Source organism: Phoca vitulina, unplaced genomic scaffold, assembly GCF_004348235.1.
Source record: "Phoca vitulina isolate PV1807 unplaced genomic scaffold, GSC_HSeal_1.0 scaffold28, whole genome shotgun sequence".
NCBI classification, from domain to species: Eukaryota; Metazoa; Chordata; class Mammalia; order Carnivora; family Phocidae; genus Phoca; species Phoca vitulina.
This window is the reverse complement of record NW_022589731.1, coordinates 1094949-1114366: the sequence shown is the minus strand read 5'-3', so window position 1 is coordinate 1114366 and position 19418 is coordinate 1094949. Positions and strand designations below refer to the sequence as shown.

Below are 19418 nucleotides of genomic sequence, written 5' to 3'. Positions count from 1 at the left end.
CAACTCTTGATTTCAGCTCAGGTCATGATCTCAGGGTTGTGAGATCAAGTCCATGTCAGGCCCAGTGCTGGGCATAGAGCCTGCTTAAGATTCTCTCCCTCCCTCTCTCTTTGCCCCTCCCTCCCTTTAAAAAAATAATAAAAATAATAAAATTGAAGGCTGTTGTAATTTTACATGTACCTCCTTTGCTTTATATATCTCAGTGCTCTTGGTCCTTTGTTCATACACCTGTCTTCCCCAAGTCCAAAGTTAAAATCCTGCTGCTAGTGCATTCCACTCATGGCTGGGGTTCCTATCCTGGAGCTGAGAGGGGTTCACCAGGTCCTCAGGGGAAGGGGACGAGCACTGGCCTAAAGCCTGCAGACTTGTCTCCTTTCTAGTCCTGTCTCTCACCTGTTAGCCAGGGATCCAGCTTGCCAGTTTTGCAGCATAGTTTTCTTATCTGTAATGTGGGCATCGTAACCCCCGTCCTGTGGGCTTCGGAGGGCAGGAAGATCAGATGAAGTGACTGATAGGGAGGTCCTTTGACATGTGAATGCTCTTTCTGTGTGTGTGTGTGTGTGTGTGCGTGTGTGTGTGTATGTGTGTGTGATCCATGGAGTCCCCAGGATTGTGGCCTCAGCTTGGCCTGGCAGAGCAGTGCCTCCCTGGGCTGAGGTCAAAGCCAAGTTCTCTTCCCATTGTCAACACCAAGGCCTGGGTCCTGTTTGTTGTTCTGGCTCCTCTCCTAGCAACCAAAGCTTCAAAGAAGGTTCTGCAGAGCAATGGGGACCTTGTCTCTCAGCTCACTAAGAAGAGGGACCAGCTGGACCAAGAGCTTCAGATCCTGGGCAGCAGCATTAGACTATCCTGAGCAAGTGCAGGGAGCAGCTCTGCCGGCAAGTACAAGTTCATGGCCTAAGGCTCAATCAGCCTTAACCTGGTGAGAGGCCTCCTGAAATTATCTACTCTTTCTTGCCATCCTGACTCTGGCCCAGAAAAGATAGCCTCCACCCAAAATATACACTCTATCAGGAGACCTGATGAAGGAGAATGGACCTCATTCTTGAGGTGTATATGAACTTTCTAGGGTTGCTGTAACAAATTACCATAAACTTCGTTGCTTAGAACAACAAAAATTTATTCTCTCATGGATCTAGAGGCCAGAAGTTCAAAATAAAGGTGTCCACAAGGTTGGTTTGTTCTGGGGGCGCTGCGGGAGAATCTGTCCCATGCCTCTTTCCTAGCTTCTGGTTGCTGGGAACAATCCTTGGTGTTCCCTGGCTTGTAGACCCATTACTCTCATCTCTGCTTCTGTTTTCACATGGACTTCTCCATCTCTATCTCTGTGGTTTTTCCTTGTCTGTCTTATAAGCATACTTGCTCTTGGCTTTAGGGCCCATCCTGGTCCAGGATGATCTCCTTTTGAGATCCTTACCTTAATTACATTTGCAAGGACCTTTATTCCAAATAAGATCACATTCCAAGGTCCTCGATGAACATATCTTTTTGGGGCCAGGATTCAACACACTGCAGGTGTCCAATTTAATGGGGAAAACCTCAGCCCACTCTTATAGGGTCCCTGAGCCTGAGAGGAGAAATCTGTCTCTACTTTAAGAAGCTCCTTTATGATGGGGAAGACCTTGATTCCCAGCCTGGTCCCTGAGAGCCTTTAAAGTGAGACAGGTGAGGGGCGTCTGGCTGGCTCACTCGGTTAAACGTCAACTCTTGGTTTCGGCTCAGGTCATGATCTCAGGGTTGTGAGATTGAGCCCCTACTCGGACTCCATGCTCAGCGTGGAGTGGAGTCTGCTTGAAATTCTCTGCCTCTCCCTCTCCATCTGCCCCTCCCTCTGCTTGCGTGCTCTCTCTCTAAAATAAATAAATAAAATCTTTAAAAAAATAGACAGGTACACAAATGCTGGTGGTAGGAAGGGCCAGCATTGGCAGAATCCAGACTACTGTTCTCTATAGAACAAAGTGAGGGCATTGTGTCCAATTCATGTCAAGATTTGGAGTGGGGAGGGCAGAGGAGTTTCTGCCTCCATGAGGCTAGTGAGGCAAGCAGGGCTCCTGGTTCCAGTCTTTGCCCACTCCTGTTTTTCTTCTGCCAGCTCCCAGATGTTAATGAGCTGATATCATTGTTAAACACTTTTTCCCCCCACTTTTTTGAAAACGAATCCCCATATGATCCTAAACAAAGTGGGACTGGGGGGGTGCCTTACTATGCTGGGGAGGCCATCAGGGTGAAGCCCCCAGAAGGGTCCTTCTTTGAATCCTAGCTAGCTCCCTAAGCCCTGTTTTCTCCTTTCTTGCAAGGGCCTAACGATTCAGATGGGGTTCTTTCTCTCCCACTCTGGGGATTCTCTTCCTGAACTAGAAGCAGTTGTCCATCCTTCCTGCTCACTTTCTCTCCTCCTCCACGCTAGAAGAGCCCCAGCCTGCTGAATGTCTACCCATTCAGTGCCCAGGCTCCTCACACCTCTAGAGCAGATCCTGAGTGGGGCACCAGCTCCCCACACTTCATTGCCCCCCTCTGTTAAGATCTCTCTAAAAACAGGGCGCCTGGGTGGCTCAGTTGGTTGGGCGACTGCCTTCGGCTCAGGTCATGATCCTGGAGTCCTGGGATCGAGTCCCGCATCGGGCTCCTTGCTCTGCGAGGAGTCTGCTTCTCCCTCTGACCCTCCCCCCCTCATGCTCTCTCTCTCTCTCAAATAAATAAATAAAATCTTTAAAAAAAAAAAAAAAAAGATCTCTCTAAAAACAATTGCATGGTATCTTCCCTCCAAAGGTTGTACAGTTGATCATTATGGGGAAAGAGACCCAATGCTACCAAATTACGAGTCTGGGGAAGGTTTGAAACTTTCAGAAACCTGGGACCCTTATGCCAGCCCTGGTCCTCTCCTCTCAGCCCTGGCCTGAAGATACCAACCAGGGTAACCACTCATGTTCCTCCTTACCTCTGAGACAGTTGTATGTGAGCATCTCCCAATTGTTATTCTCACCTCTGTTCCCACCCACATGACTCCTTGGAGCTCTGCTTCCAAAAAACTATTCACAAGAGAAGAAATGGATTGACCACAGATTCTCTTCCTGGCTTTCCCTCACCGAGCACAGGAGCCCTCTTTGAGTTAGGGTCTGACTGCTGATAATTAAGTGGATGATGGACAAGACTAACAAGAGTGACAAACGTGGAATCAAGAGCCCACTCCAAGCTTCAGTTAAACAAAGTGCACACCCCACCAAGGGCTCAGTAGAAAGATCTTCTGGGGTCACCTGGGAACATGCTGCATTCTGCAAGGAAAAACTATCTTTTATTGGAGAAGTCACAAAGTTTTAAAAATCCAACCAGTGTTCTCCACTCTGTCTTTCTGACTCTGCTTCTCTGGTTTGATCCCTCTTGGCCATGCATTTCCAAACTTTCCACTCTGGAGCCATTCCCATCCCCTCTTCTGAAGCAGAAGGCTTTCCCTTATGCCTTGTAAAGGCCTCCTTACATCCTTCCCTTTCCCAACATTTACAGGGGAGACCTACTTGCTGGGGAGCTCACTAGGGCCTGAACAGTAGAGTGGAGGCGGAAAGTGGGTCACCCATATGTCCTTTCTCCCTCTCCGAAGCTCCCCATAAATCCCCTATCCCATACTGACCTTCCACTGTCCCTGAGGGGACCATGAGAACAGTGAGCCAATCTAGTCAGTGATGAGCGGTCACTTGATTTCCCCTTTTTTAATTTTTAAGATTTTATTTATTTATTTGACAGAGAGAGAGACAGTGAGAGAGGGAACACAAGCAGGGGGATTGGGAGAGGGAGAAGCAGGCATCCCGCCGAGCAGGGAGCCCGATACGGGGCTCGATCCCAGGACCCTGAGATCATGACCTGAGCCGAAGGCAGTCGCTTAACCAACTGAGCCACCCAGGCGCCCCGATTTCCCCTTTAGACAATGATCTCAGTTATATCTAGGTCAGTGTCTTCCTAGCCTTGGCCCAGGACACTGAACTGGTGATATCTGAGTCCCCTGTGCCCCTATAACTCCTCTCAGCTTTTCCTTCCCTTCCCCCTCTGTAGCATTCCAACCCAAGTCAGGACTCTGTCCATCTCTGCTGGGGAAGCCCTGTCCTCTAATTCTGTGGCTCCGGCCTGCTCCTAGAGCCTGCATGGGGCTGTTGTGGGGGACAATGTCCACTTCTCCCCATTTTCCCCCAGTACAAAGCAAAGATAATAGAGACTTTGAGATGACTATCACTTTAGAATCAGGCTGCCAAAGCCTGAGGACCTGAAACCTATAAAAGACCTAGGCAGTCTGCTTCTCCAGAACCTTCAGCTGAGGGAGGCCTAGGATGAGGTAGACCATCCTCTTTCTTGGAGAAGCCCCTCCCCCCCACTCCCCGTTCCTCAGCTCATCACAGATCTTTCCCTTTTCCTTTATTTCCCAGATAATGGAAACCTCTGGAGACCAGACCTAGCTAACTCACTGGCTCTGCACTTTGGCTATAATTCTGGTGAGAGGCTCCAAGGGACCCCCTCTCTGCCCCTTCCTCTGTCCTCCCACCATTCATACCTGAGAGCCTCTTTTGCTCCCCAGAGTAAGTGCATTTCCCTGCCTCTCTCAGGCCCCTCGCCCCATTCCCATCTGTTGGTCTCTTGGTCCTATTCCATCTTCTTATTCATCTTTCTTTCCTGTCTCTCCTCATCTTTTTTCTTGCTCCAATGAAGAGACCTTTGGAGCCAGGCCCAGGCATTCCCTCTGGCAATTAGAGGAGAAACTGCTCCAAGACTTCTACCTACAACTGGTGAGTGACCCTGGCCACTCACTCCTGACTTCATGACCTGATTCAGCCTCCTCCCCCATCTGAATTTTTGTTACCAACAGAAATGGGGACCCATTGGGTAATAATGGAAGCACAGTTTACAATGCACACTATTAGCCTTGAAACTGTGATTTTCTTTTTTAAGATTTTATTTATTTATTTGTCAGAGAGAGAGAGAGCACAAGCAGGGGGAGCGGCAGGCAGAGGGAGAAGCAGGCTCCCTGCTGAGCAAGGAGCCGTATGCAGGACTCAATCCCAGGGCCCTGGGATCATGACCTAAGCTGAAGGCAGCTGCTTAACCGACTGAGCCACCCAGGGGCCCCTGAAATTGTGATTCTTGAAAAAGTTTTTATTTAGGGAGATTTACCTCCATTTCACATTTTGTGCATAAACTGAGACTTTATTGTGTGTGTGTGTGTGTGTGCTTAAGATTAATTATTTATTTTAGAGAGAGAGAGTGCATGAGCAGGGGGAAGGGGCAGAGAGAGAGAGAGAGAGAGAGAGAGGGAGAGAGAAGCAGACTCCCTGCTGAGCTTGGAGCCCTATGGGCCAATGTGGGCTCAACACGGGACTCGGGGCTCTATCTCATGACCCTGAGATCATGACCTGAGCCAAAATCAAGAGTCAGATGCCTAACTGACTGAGCCACCCAGGCACCCCAGAGACTTTATTGATTTTGAATATTGATTTTGAATCCTGACATCTTATTCCTATATTTCAAATTCATATAAAATATGACCTTCCTGTGCCTTCCCAGGAAACTCTGCTGTGCCTTCAACTTCCTCCCCAGTTGGATCAAATTATCCAGGTCAGGCTGGCAGAGTTCCAACCCTAGAGACGAAGTATGCTGGCAGCTCAGGACCTCTTTCTTCTGGGAGATACTGTCCGACACAAGTCCAAGGTCCTTTCCCCTTCCATGATTTTGCTCCCTGAATTCTATCCTGACCTCCTCCTCCTTAATTTACCACCTCCAGAGGCTTCCTCAGTCCTTAGTCAATAAATGGGCAAGTACGTGTATGTTTGAAGGTAACGGGTGGAGATGGCCATGATAAGAGTAACCACCAGAGGGAGCCTGTTCCTAAGAAGACACTGAGTGGGGGCCTAAGGGAGCCACTCAAGGTTTTCCTTCTCTTTTTTCCAGAGCAGTAAAAATGCCAGGCATTCCAGCTTGAGGTGGCTCCCTATGGAGCTGGGGGTCTAGAGCTGCCCCTTTTCACTTTCTGACTCCCTCTCTTTCCCTGACCACGCAGAGAAAGTGTGAACTAAATTCTGGTGCATCTGAACAATGTGGAATACTTCCTAAGGACATGGTCCCTGATAGCCATATTCAATGTGGGGATTAATTCTCAGTTATTCTATCTCACCCCACAACCCCCATTAGTCCCTGCCACCCATCCCTCCCTGAAAAACCTCACCGACCCAGGCTTTCCCACCTCTCTTCCTCTCTTGGTTTAGAGATCAGGGCACCCTGTGTAGTACAGTAATGTCCATTCCTTACACCTTCACCCCAAATCGAAAGATGGCCCTGACTCAGCGACTCTCCCCACCCCCCTGCCCCATGGCCCAAGGTAGTCTGGTTCTTTCTTTAGATCCAGCTGACCTATTCCCATCAATTTCAGGTCTGGATCAATCAAACAGTGAGTCTGGACTATGGGAAGAAGTGAAGAAAGTCAGCGAATCCCTAAAGACTAGAACATAATCCCTTCACACCCTAGGCCATAGGGACCAGTCAGTTCCTGCATCTATAATAAAACCTACTATGCCCCGGTACTGTGATACACGCTGAGGATACAAAAGCACAAATAACCATGGTCTCTGCCCTTCAGGAACTTCTCGGCGAATCAGGGAGACAAATAACTAGGCAATCACAAGATAGTTTGATAAATACTTTTTTAAAAGTATGTACAAAGAACTGTGGGAGAACAGGAGAAGGTGCAACTAAATCTATTGGGGGTGAGTAGGGAAGTCTTAGGAGAGGGGGTGACATTTGGAGTGTATGCTGAAGGGCTTAGGCTGGGCAGAGAAGAGAGTGAAAAGCTTGCTAAGCACAAGGCACAGAGTGAGGAGGAAATCTAGTGAGTTCAGGGAACCAGAAGTATTTCAAAGTATAATATATTCTTCAGAGGGTGGAAGGGGGAAATGAGTGGAGAGAAGACTGGAAAGAGAAGCAGGGCCATTCGTGAAGAAAGCGATGTGTTTGGCCTTTACCATGTGGGTTGAGCTTGATTTGATTTGCTTGTTACAATACTCTGGATAAGCAAGGTTAGGTTTGAGGAGACAGGGACACCAACTTGGAACCCACTGTTAATAGTCTCAATGGCAGGTGGCCAGGGCCAGGCCTAGGGGTAGGCCAGTGTATGGGAGGAAAGCTGGAGTAGTTTGGACGATGGCGCAACCTAGCCACCAGGTCCAATTTCCTACAGGTCACATGGAGAGGGAGGGGGGGGCTCTGGTCTCTGGCTTTTGCAGGCTGGGAAAGATGAGTGTTGCTGTAGTCATGTGGTCCACCATTGGGTGGCACAGAACTTGTGATCAGCGTTCAAACAGCAGATCCCCTGGTGAGGGCGGGGAAGTATGAGGCTGGGGCTGGGAATATGGGTAAGCAGTGGGGAGATGAAAAAGGGAGGATTGGGGCACCTGGGTGGCTCAGTCGTTAAGCATCTGCCTTAGGCTTGGGTCATGATCTCAGGGTCCTGGGATCGAGCTCCGCATTGGGCTCCCTGCTCCGCAGGAAGCCTGCTTCTCCCACTCTCACTCCCCCTGCTTGTGTTCCCTCTCTCGCTGTGTCTCTCTCTGTCAGAGAAATAAATAAAATCTAAAAAAAAAAAAAAAGACTGAAAAAAAAAAGAAAAAGGGAGGATTGGGCCCCAAGGCCATATAGGCAGATAGAGGAATCTTAGGCTTTACTTTCTTTCCTTTGCCCAGACTGCATTTTCATCTTGCCTACCTTTAGCTTCATCTTCAAGCTTCCTAGAGGCTACTGCCGAGTGAACAGCAGAGAGCTCCAAAGGTGAGGGATTCCTGTGGAAATGCTCCTACCCACTGTCCTAGGGTCCTCTCCCTCACCTACCCAGGGACCTCAGGCCCTCCTACCTCTCCCTGTCCAGGGGCCATGGACCTGGGACCTTGTCCACTGCTCAAAACCTTCAGCCCTAGATCTCTCCTCTTTACCCAGACACCCAAGATCAAAGACCTCCAGTTCTTAGATCTCCCATTTCCCTAGGTCCCAACATCCTGTCCAGGGACCCTCTCTACCTCTGGCCCTAGAACATTCCCTACCAACCAAAGACCTCAGACTTGGGATCTCCACTCACCTATTCAGAGTCCTTTGACTCAGGAAGACCACACTAGGTCATCTCTCTGATGGCCTCACACACTCTACCAGAACCCAGTCACATGATGATATCTGCATCCCTAAGCTGTTCTCCAAAGTCCTGACACATGGTTTGGGATCACTTGTATCTCCTACATTGGAGGTGGGGCCTAAGCAAGGACAACAGCAAATCAGTGCCCAGTCTGTAAGAGCAGGTGAAAGTTCCCACCTAAGCCCACTTGCTCCCCTAAGAGCTGCCAGGCTGGGTGGTTCCCCACCTGGAGGCCCTACTAGTGGGTGCCCCTAAGGAACTTCCTTGAGCCATACAACTCCAAAAACAAAAAAACAAAAACAAAAAAAACCTGGTCCCCTTCTTCTGTCCATGCCCCCAGGGGCCCACTGAGTACAATTTCTTCTCCTCTGAGCACGGACAGAGACCCACGCCAAATCTTAGGCTGAGAAGAAACAACCATGATTCAGCAGGATTATGGACAGGAAGCAGATTCCTGCTTTTGTCCATTTCCAGCTTCTCTCTGAGGAGCCAGAATGAATGGGCCCAGCTTCAAAACCTAGAAGAGGAGGAAGAGCCCCTCCCAAACCAGGAAGGGGCCGAGGTGGAGGCTGAGGGATGACCAGGCCCTAGTTCTGGGCCTCTGGAAGGAGCAGTAGCTTAAGGGCCAGCAGCTTGATTCCTGGTGTTGGTAGACAACCTGGCTTGAGGGTTAGGACGAAGGCCATCCAAGTTCTTGGATGAGGCCAAGGTACCGTCCCTAGGCTTTAATGAGGCTGAGGAGCCATCTCAGGACTTGGCCATGCGGACGAGCCACCCCAGGACCTCCATGAAGCTGAGGAATAACACCAGCCCTGGACAAGCCTGAGGAGCTGCTGCCCCCCTTTCCCAGAGAGACTGGGGAACTGTCCCTAGTTCCATGTGAGCCTAAGAGCCACTTTAAGCCCAGGATGAGGCTGAGCAGATTCTAAGCTGTAGGTCCCAGCTGAGGACAAAGCTGAATAGCAGTCCTTATGTTGGTCCCAAGCCTTGGACAAGGATGGCTGGGGGCCCAGGATGATGGTGAGTCGCAGCACCCAGGGCCCTACCCTAAACCCAGAACCAGGTTGAGGGGTCACCTGAATAAAAGTGGGCATGGAAGCCCTCTTTAGAGGTAGTCCTGCAACTAAATCCAGGTAACGGACATCGTGCTGGAGGTATACTTTTATGTGTCTGCTTAGGGAGCAGTCAGCTGCAACGTGGGCCCTCCAAGCAACCCTGCCTCACTGCCTCTTGTTACTAAGCCAATGGGCTCTGCAGGTAGCTCTCCTGTCTGTGGCAGCTCTTCCCCCCACCACGGGCTGCTCCAGGAATCCCGGGGAGACAGACACAGGCCCAGAGCCCATCACAATTCCGCCTTGGTTTCAGAAGTCTTGGGGGAAGAAAGCGTGCAGCTCTGCAGACCCCTCTCCTCACAACAGGCAGCAGAGCTGGCGTTAAACCGGGCATGAGGGGTGCATTCCAGCCCCAGCAGGGAGCAGCTGCTGGATTCAACTGCTCCCTCCATTACCCACAACCCTCTGGGACCCTCAGTTGTTCAAAAACACACAACCTGTGTATTTCTGGAATGTTTCCCAACACCAACAACTAATTCTCTATGGACACCAATTGGGTGTCTTTTTTTTTTAAAGATTTTATTTATTTATTTGAGAGAGAGAGAGAGTGAGAGAGAGAGAGCGCAAGAGGGGGTAGGGTTAGAGGGAGAAGCAGACTCCCCGCCGAGCAGGGAGCCCGATGTGGGACTCGATCCCGGGACTCCGGGATCATGACCTGAGGCAAAGGCAGTCGCCTAACCAACTGAGCCACCCAGGCGCCCACCAATTGGGTGTCTTACATGTCAATTCAATTCTGACAGAACTCACAGTAGTTAGCACAGAACTCACAGCTTAAGGGCTCAGTCCCACAAAACTGACCCCACTTCAAATGCTGGTTGCAAGTCACTGTACTTCTGACCAACTGGCTATAAATTGGGAATTCCCATGCTATAAATTGGTCTGACAATTTGCTAGAATGGCTCACAGAATTTGGGGAAACACTTTAATTGCATTTACAAGTTTATTACAAAGGATACAACTCAGGAAGAGCCAGATGGAGGAGATACATAGGGCAAGGCATAGGTTGAGGGGCGGGGGGGGGGCAGGCGGGCGCTGTGTGGGCAGCTCCCATGCCCTCTCTGGGCAGGACCCTCCCAGAACCTTAATGTGCTTACCAAATTTCCTCATTCAGGAGTTTCTGTAGAGTTCACTCTCTAGCCCCACTCCCCTCCCAGGATGTTGGGGATGGGGCTGAAAGTTCCAATCCTCTCACTTGGTTTTTCAGGTGACCAGTCCCATCCTTAGGGTGGGTGTCCCCACCTTAAGTTACCTTATTACCATAAATGCAGATGTGATCTAAAGAGGCTCCTTACGAATAACAAAAGACACTCCTATCACTCAGGAAATTCCAAGGGTTTTAGGAGCTCTGTGCCAGCACAATAACCTGAGGACAAAGACCAAATATATTTATTGTATCACAATATTTACCATATATATATATATATATATTTTAAATTGCTTCAGAAGAGAGAAAAGCATTGCACGCATAGGTCCCACCCTGGCTCTCCGCCAACTCCTAGGCACCTTCCCTGATGGCTGTGTCCTAGAAATGATTTTCAGCCTGTGTCAGTCACACAGAGGCCCTGTCCAGATGGTGCCCAGGCCTCCAAGCCTGGGTGGTCTGATGCCTGGAGGGTAGTCACAGGTCCCCGAGGTGGGGTGGGGGGTGGAGTGCCTGGGTCCCATAGGATGTCCTCATACAGGCTTAGAACTGGGCCCGAGGGCCGTCCTTGAGCCCCAGTCTGCTCCAGCAGGGCTCGGAGCAAGCCCACAGTGAGAGGGGGCTCTGTTCCAGGCTCAGGGAATGGGGTGGGGGGCTCCAACTCATCTGGGAGGTGTGTCCGTAGTAGAAGCAGGAGCTCAGCTGGAGCTAGGTCTGGTGGGCACAGGCGGCAAAGGAGAGGGAGGTAAGCATCAAGCCGACGATGCCGGGCAAATTCGGCCAACAGCAGCTTGAAGATCTCACTTCGAAGCAGGGGGCTGGAAGGGCCGAGGGCCAGGCCTGCCTCTAGAGCCCGCTCCCACTGCTCCTTCTGGACCAGCTGCCCCACAGCTTGGAGCACAGCTTTGGGCCGCCCACTGCCCAAGAGCAGCTCCAGCTCCAGTGCCTCGGACCTGGTCCCCTCGTCCCCTAGGACTGCCAGGGCTCGACGGTACAGGGGCAGCCCCGGGCCCCCTGCGCCCCAGCCGGGCCCACCCTGCTGCTGCGCCAGCTCCACAAAGGGCGGCAGCCATCGCGGCTCCAGCCGGCAGAGGCACTGGCACAGAAGTTCAAAGGGGGGCAGTATCCCATTGGGGGGTTCCTTTCCAGCTGAACCGCCTCCTAGCACCTTCTTCCACACATCAGGGGGAGCATGGGACCTCAGCCGGCCACTCCCGTCTGGCTGGAGCTGCAGGGCCCTGAGGACGGCACCCCAGGCTGCTGTAGGAAGGGCCTGGAAAATGGTGTTGAGCTGGGCCAGCTGGTCTCCCACCAATTCGGTCCTCAGCAGGCGTGCCACTTCGTGCTCTGCCAGCTCAGTCCAGCCAGCCTCCTCCTCATCCCCAGCCACCACGTGGGCTTTGAGCTGATCTAAGGCCCGGTAATCTCGAAGCTCAGCCCTCAGTGTGGTCAACAGTGTAGACGGGGTCACATGTCCCTGGAGAATGGAGGCCAGGGCCTGAGGTGCCCGGAATGTGCTGTTGTGTCTCAGTTCCTCTGGGGTGAGCTGGGCACCCCGCAGACTCCGTCGCTGGTAGTACTCGCAGGCCTCCTCAAACACCAGGTCTTCAGCTGAAGGCACCTCAAGACCCTGTGGGGCTTCCCAGCCTACTCGAAACAGACCCAAGGCTGAAAGCAAACGAAGACCCCCTCGGGTCTCCAGCCCTTCCTCATCCTCCATGCCAGGGGCTGGGGGTGCCAGTAAATGTACTCGGTCCGTACTTAGGACCTTTCTCTCCAGCAGCTGCCCGCTGCCCATATCCAGCAGTTCCAACGTGGAGCCCAGCACACAAGCCAGAGTGCCATGAAATGTTCCCAGCGCAGCAGAGCCTGCCAGGCCGACAGGTGCCTCCTGCAGTGTGCCCACGGCCCGCATACCACCATGGGACTGCACCAGGCTCACAGCGCCCCTGAAGTCCAGCAATAACAGGCCCTGGGCAGTTGGGGCCCAGGTATGTACAGTCAAGGGCTTCATGGGGCACAGCAGCCCAGGAAGGCCTCGGAGCAGTGTCCGGAAGTCCCATGTGTCCCCTCGTCCGGGATTCAGGCTCTTACTGTGGGAGAGGCCAAGACATGGGGCAGCCACCATCACCTTGCCCTTGCCTGGGCTCCAGATTAGCAGAATGTGACTCACGCCAGGCCAGGTAGTGGCAGTGGGCACCAGGAAGAGGTCCTTGCGAGAGGCCAACAGCCCGAAAGGGGGGCAGTGGCGCAGCAGGATGTGTGTGGGGCCCAGGTTGGTGCCGGCCTCCGCGCTGGGCTCCAGGGTTCGGACGCACACGTAGTGGCTGAAAGCAGCAGGCGGCCCCAGCCAGCCCTCAGCACCATCCTGACGCTCCTCGCACCACACAAGCCGGCCTCGGGGCGCCGCCACGGCCACCACGCGGGCTCCACCGCCCGGACACAGCTCGGTGCTCCGCAGCAGCTGCCAGCCAGGCCCCACTCCCGCGCCCCACACCTCGGTTAGGCCACTCTCCCAGACCAGGAGCAGCGCCGGTCGCGCCGGCCACGGCAGGAAGAAGGCATCTAGCGGTGGGGGGTGGCCAGCCGGCCAGGCACGCTCCAGCTCCGCGCCGGGGCCCCGCACCGCGACCAGCAGCTGCGGGCTCGGCGCCCCCGGGGGTCGCAGGAGCAGCAGGTGGCGGCCGTCTGGGCTGCAGCGGACTCTTACGGCTGGGTCCCCGGCAAGCAACTCCCGGAGCCGGGCCGCGCCGCTAAAGTGGCTGAGGTCCGAAAGCAGGCGCAGAGTCCCCATACGCTTCATAGTTCGCCCGCGCAGGAGCCAGCCCGGGCCTGGCCGCCCCGTGGGGCGAGGCTCGGCGCTTGGTCCGGGTTCCCGAGGGGCAGACGGAGCCGGGCCAAGACTTCCGGCCCCGTCGATGAGGTGGGCCGACGCCAGGCCCGAGAGTCGGCTCCGCCCCGCCCCCCAGGCGAGCTCAGGGCTCCGCCCCGTTCACGCCCCGCCGGCACGACCCCGCCCGCCAGGGGAGGAGCCACGGGAGCCTGGCCCGGGAGGAGCCTCCCGAGCACCCAAGGGTCTCAGCGCCTCCTTCCTTGCTAGCACCACCCACGCTCCTTGAGTCGGGTTGTAGGCCCAACGCCCCAAGTCCCAGGAAGCGCAGAGCCTTACTCAGGAATCTCTCAGGCTGAGCCCTGAACTGAAAGTGTCACACTCCCCAGGCTTTCATTCCCTCCAAGCCTCTCTCTTTCACCCCAACTCCTTCAATTCAGTTAGTCATGAAATTTTTATTGAGCACCTACTAAGTGCCCGGCTGAGTAGAGAGGCCTAAACAAAACAGAAAACTTCAACCTTATGAAATTGACTATCTAGTGGAAAAAATAACAGTTAATACTTCTGTGGCATTTACTGTGTAAACCCTCCTAACCCCCTCCCCCGCAACAAGCCCCTCACACAGATATGGAAAATGAAGCACAGAGAGATTAAGTGAATTGACCAAGATCATACAGCTATTCAGCGAGTAGAGGTAGAGGGGAGATTTCAATCACAAGTAATCTGAGTCCAGACTCCTTGCACCATACCACTTTACTATATCAACAATTCATCACCAAAACTAAGAATTTGCTAGGAAACAAAATTAAAACATAGTTTAGAGGCACTCAGTGTGTGTAATTTCTCTAGCAACACCTGCAAATTGATATGCAGAAGTCCTTCCTACCGGACTGCCTTCTCAAGGGTATTCTTTCTCCCTCCAAATCAAATTCCTCTTCATGAACCCTGCTTCTCCCTCCTTCCCTCAAAAACTTCAGTGAGAATTTATATCCATTTCTGTTTCATCAGCCTCATTCTGTTCTCTTGCTGTCAGCATAGAAACACTTTCCAGGGGCGCCTGGGTGGCTCAGTCGTTGGGCGCCTGCCTTCCGCTGGGGTCGTGATCCCGGGATCCTGGGATCGAGCCCCCTATCGAGCCCCGCATCGGGCTCCCTGCTCGGCGGGAGGTCTTCTTCTCCCTCTCCCACTCCCCCTGCTTGTGTTCCCTCTCTCACTGTGTCTCTCTCTGTCAAATAAATAAATAAAATCTTAAAAAAAAAAAAGAAAGAAACACTTTCCAGTCTGTCCAGTCTTAAAAGTCACTCTTTCATCCTTATCTCTCCACCACCTCTACCACTCTGGCTTCGTCTCCTCTTCCTTTTAATCAAGTTTCTTGCAAAGATCCTCTAGCATTTGCTACCTCCACTTTCTCTCCTTCTGTTTATTCCTCAAACCACTACTTACCTGAGGTAGATCTTCCTGAGATCTTCAAGGATATTTTTATTTCCTTTTCTCTCTGAGAAGTTTGACAACCTCCTTTTTGAAAGTCCTTTCTGTGATTTCCATGGCATCTTTCTCCTGTCGTTTTCCTCTTTTTTTAGATAGTATTTGGTTCATCAATAAATGTTGGTTTTTTTTTTTTTTTTTTTTTTTTATTTGACAGAGAGATAGTGAGAGCAGGAACACAGCAGGGGGAGTGGTAGACGGAGAAGCAGCCTTCCTGTTGAGCAGGGAGCCCGATGTGGGACTGGATCCCAGGACCCCGGGATCATGACCTGAGCCGAAGGCAGACGCTTAACGACTGAGTCACCCAGGTGCCCCAATAAATGTTGGTTTTTATTTATTTATTATTTAAAGATTTTATTTATTTATTCGACAGAGAGATATAGCGAGAGCAGGAACACAAGCAGGGCAGGTGGGAGAGGGAGAAGCAGGCCTCCTGCCGAGCAGGGAGCCTGATGCGGGGCTCGATCCCAGGACCCTGGGATCATGACCTGAGCCAAAGGCAGATGCCCAATGACTGAGCCACCCAGGCGTCCCAAATGTTGGTTTTTAAATTCTATTATGAGCCCTTTTCTCTTTCTTTCTTTCTTCCTTTTTTAAAAAAGATTTATTTATTTATTTTAGAGAGAGAGAGTACGAGCGGGAGGGGCAGAAGGAGAAGGAGAGAGAATCCCAAGCACACTCCATGATGATCTCGGAGGCTGATGTGGGGCTCGATGTGGGGCTCTATCCCATGACTGTGAGATCACGACCATGAGATCATGATCTGAGCCAAAACCAAGCGTTGGATGCTCAACTGACTACGCCATCTTTGCATCTTTTGACCAAGAGTCAAAGCCCTTGGAGGCTGATCCTAGTGGCCAAGCCCAGGTCACATGAACTCATTTACCTTGGTTGCTCAGGGCCTAGTTTTCCACCAAGACTACCCAAAGGAAGAGGTCCCCAGAATAGGAGAGGAAGGGTTCAGGGCTGGCTAACCAAACCAATATGACATAGGCCTTTTATTATCCCCATTTTTCAGGTAGGAAACTAAGGTTTATTTATTTATTTAAGTTTATTTATTTTTAGTAATCTTTACACCCAATGTGGGGCTTGAACTCATGACCCAAGATTAAGAGTCACATGTTCTTCCAGCTGAGCCACCCAGGTACCCTGAAATTAAGGTTTAAAGAGCTCAAGTAATTGTCCAAAGTCATACAGCAAGTAGGTGGCAGTCAGGATTTATTCCCACGGTGTTCCGGAGGTCGTGCTTTTACCTATTCAGTGTATGGTCTTCTAAACTTAACTCTTGTCTGAATCTGTATTTAATTAACTTCCTGGACATAATCATGGACAGTGTATTATGTTGCTTCACCCTTATACCGTCTCCTCTAAGACTTGACTCCATCTTCACCTTCCCCCAGGAAGCCTCCAGAGACTGACATGGTATTTTCCTTTCTCTGAATTTTCAAAGTATTTACAACTTGAGCCTTCCTAAGCCTGACCTTGATAACTCACTGTCTGATATTTAAAACAGTTAATTGTATATCTACCTATCTACCTACCACTTTGTTATAACATAATCTCAGCATTGTATTAATAATTATTATTTTTACTACTCCCAGAATTGGGTATTCAGTAGGTGCTCAACAAACATTTGTTAAAAGGAAATCAGGTATGAGGGGTGCCTGTGTGGCTCATTTGGTTAAGCATCTGCCTTTGGCTCAGGTCATGATCTCAGGGTCCTGGGATGGAGCCCCAGGTCAGGCTCCCTGTTCAGCGGGGAGTCTGCTTCTCCCTCTCCCACTGCCCCTCCTCCCCGCTTGTACTCTCTCTCTCTCTCAAATAAATAAATAAATAAAAAGAATCTTAAAAAAAAAGGAAATCAGGTATGGAAAGGGGTTTGTTCAGCTGGACAGGAGATTTCTATCTGGTGTTCAGGAACTATTGAGGTTTACCTCAAGATACTTTCCTTTTTCCCCTTCTCACCCTTTCTAATATTCTATTAAGATACACCTTTTTTTTTTTTTTTTTTACCACTAACCTCATCTTACACTACTGTGTAAATAGACAAGAAAAAAGTAAAAATCTTCAAAAAAAGAACCTGAGCTTCTAGGTCTTTAAGATCACTTTCCTGATAGATTTGTGTTCAAATTCTTCACCTCTTACTAACTCTGGAGTATTAGGCAAGCTATCTAATCACACCTTTTTCTCACCTGTGAAGTATTCATTTCATAAAGTCATTATAAGGATTGAATGACTTGGGGTTCCTGGCTGGCTCAGTTGGTGGAGCATGTGACTCCTGATCTCTGAGTTGTAGGTTCAAGTCTCACGTTGGGTGTAGAGATTACCTTTTTTTTTTTTTTTAAAGATTTTATTTATTTGTCTGAGAGAGCGCGCGCGCAAGAGCACGAGCAGGGGGAGCGACAGGCAGAGGGAGAAGCCGGCTCCCAGCTGAGCAAGGACCTCGGTGTGGGACTCGATCCCAGGACCCTGGGATCATGACCCGAGCAAAAGGCAGACACTTAACCGACTGAGCCACCCCGGCGCCCTGGGTGGAGATTACTTAAAAATAAAATCTTTTTAAAAAAGGGTTGAATGACTTTATTCATTCATATACACATGCGGGTGTGTGGACCCTGTGCCCTCACACACACACACACATATGCCCAGCCTATCTTTTTTAATCTTCCATTTCGCATAGAGAAAACAAACTCAGGGAAGTTACCTGCCCCGTTAACACATGGGGCTTTACACATAGTAGGCACACAGTACGTATTTGTTGAATGGATCTGTCTCCTATTTTTCATTTACAAAGTTGCAATAAACATCCGGGAACATACACTTTCTTTCTTTTCTTCCTTTCTTCCTTTCTTTCTTTCTTCCTTTCTTTCTTTCTTTCTTTTTTAAGTAGGCTCACCACCCAGCGTGGAGCCCAAAGCAGGGCCTGAACTCAGGACACTGAGATCAAGACCTGAGCTGAGACCAAGAGTCCCAGCTTAACTCTCGGAGCCACCCAGGTGCCCCATGGAACATATACATTTTTATTCCTATTAGTGGAATTGCCAAGTTCAGAGTCTGCTGTATTTAAAAAGTGTATATGTATAATTCGCCTGTATTTTAAAAAACAATTACAACTTGCCTCTAGTAGACCCTCAATAGATAGTTCTTTTGCTAAAGTCTTTCTCGCGGTGCATTTCGGGAGTTGTAGTCCTTGCGATGCTTGCTGGGAACCGTGGTCTGAGCCGGCTTCAGGAAACGGGCGTGGACGTATCTATCACGCAGCGGGCTTTAGGACCCGGCGGGGCACCGTGGGACGGGGGAAGGGTCGGGGGAGGTCGGGAGCGCGTCCGTGAGCTCGGAGGAGCGGCGGCGTCGGTGGCATCGGGAGCGAGCGGGCCCGGGAGCGGCGCGAGTGGTGGAGGAGGAGCCCGGGGCTCGGTAAGCGGCACCCGCGCGGGCCGGTCCCCGAACCTGGCCAACCCCTGCAGCTCCAGCCGGACTAGGCCTTGGCCCCGAGGCGGCTCTAGGGGCGGGGCCTACGCTCGCCTGGGGGACGACGGTGGTGACGGGGGGAGAGGGAGGGAGGACAGCTGCTGAGGCGGGCTGAGTCTGCGTGCGGCTGGGAGGCAGGGCCCGGGCGGTGGAGCGGAGCGAGAAGCGTTTTGCTTTTGCAGCGGCTGGTCCGTCCGACCTTCCGGTGCCTTTCGCGGCCTTCCCACTCCCCGCTGGGCCCTCTTGGCGGCCGAGATGCTGACCTTTGACCCCAGCATGGGGCTGATCCCGACGCCTCAAGCAGCCTCCAGAGCCTCTCCCCCTCAGGTTGTCGCCGCCCCCGGGAGGCCTTCCGCCCAGTCCAGCCTGGCCCTGGGATGAGGGCTTTGGGCAGGACCTCTGAGAAGGGTTAGAGGTAGGCCCGTCTCTTGAAGTCTTCATTTGTCCTTGGAAGGGCCCTCAACCTACCCCTCTTTTCAGTCTCTGACCGATGGGCTTCAGCCCACCCTATACACAGAATCAGTGAAGCTGCCGTGTTTTCTTGGGGTTACTTGGAGCGAGCCTGGGAAACGAACCTGTTCCCAGGCAGGTGTGGGGAAGAAATAGGAGAAAAAGCTGGTTCCCTGGGGAAGGAGAGCTAGCAGAGGCCGAGGAGTGCTGCCTCTGGAGACTGGGGAAGTAGGAACTTGGGCCAGACTCGAAAAATGTTTCTGGATCATCAGACCCTCCCCAGTTCTTTCTCTCCAGAAGAAGTTTTGAGTTAGTGAGAACGGTTTCTTTGCTATTGTCAGCTCTCAGTGACTTTGTAAACCAGGGCAGCTATGGTTTGTGCCCCTGTCCTTAGCACAAGTTAATTGAAATTATTTTGGGTGTTTCTTTGGCTGGGTCTGTATGCACAGTACTTCCTACGTGAAAGCTTTTGGGATAGGAAATCAGTCTAGAGAAAGGTGGATCCTTCTTGTTAGGATTGTAAAGGGGGAATTTCCATTCTTTTCAACATTTGTATAATATAATTTAAAAAAAACCTTGAAAAAAACATTTATGAAAGTTGGAATCTCACATAGAGTTAAGTTCAAAAATCCACAAAATTTGGGGAAAACAGCCAAATCACAAACTGGTCCAGGATATATGAGGGTGAACTGTTTACTCAACACACAATTATTGAGTATGTACTATGTAACTGGCACTGGGGTTAGAAATAGTATCTTTCCTCAGGGACATCAGAAA

At 51.2% G+C, this 19418-nt stretch overlaps 2 protein-coding genes across 5 annotated transcripts in view; one reads left to right on the top strand and one right to left on the bottom strand.

The window, feature by feature from the left end:
* Window positions 1–10729: 10729 nt before the first annotated feature.
* Window positions 10730–13350, bottom strand: HPS6 (HPS6 biogenesis of lysosomal organelles complex 2 subunit 3). Its single transcript, XM_032423310.1, has one exon. It carries the CDS (start codon window positions 13206–13208, stop codon window positions 10800–10802), a length of 2409 nt encoding a protein of 802 aa, XP_032279201.1. The 5' UTR covers window positions 13209–13350; the 3' UTR covers window positions 10730–10799.
* Window positions 13351–18029: 4679 nt separating this feature from the next.
* The window catches only part of ARMH3 (armadillo like helical domain containing 3), a 179057-nt gene continuing 177668 nt past the window's right edge, over window positions 18030–19418 (top strand). For 3 of the 4 annotated variants that reach the window (XM_032422950.1, XM_032422949.1, XM_032422947.1), the window contains exon 1: window positions 18030–18137. The gene's annotated coding sequence lies outside the window, so the exon portion shown is untranslated. Of the gene's footprint in view, window positions 18138–18289; window positions 18607–19418 lie in introns of those variants that run through there. The other variant, XM_032422948.1, reaches the window with a different exon arrangement.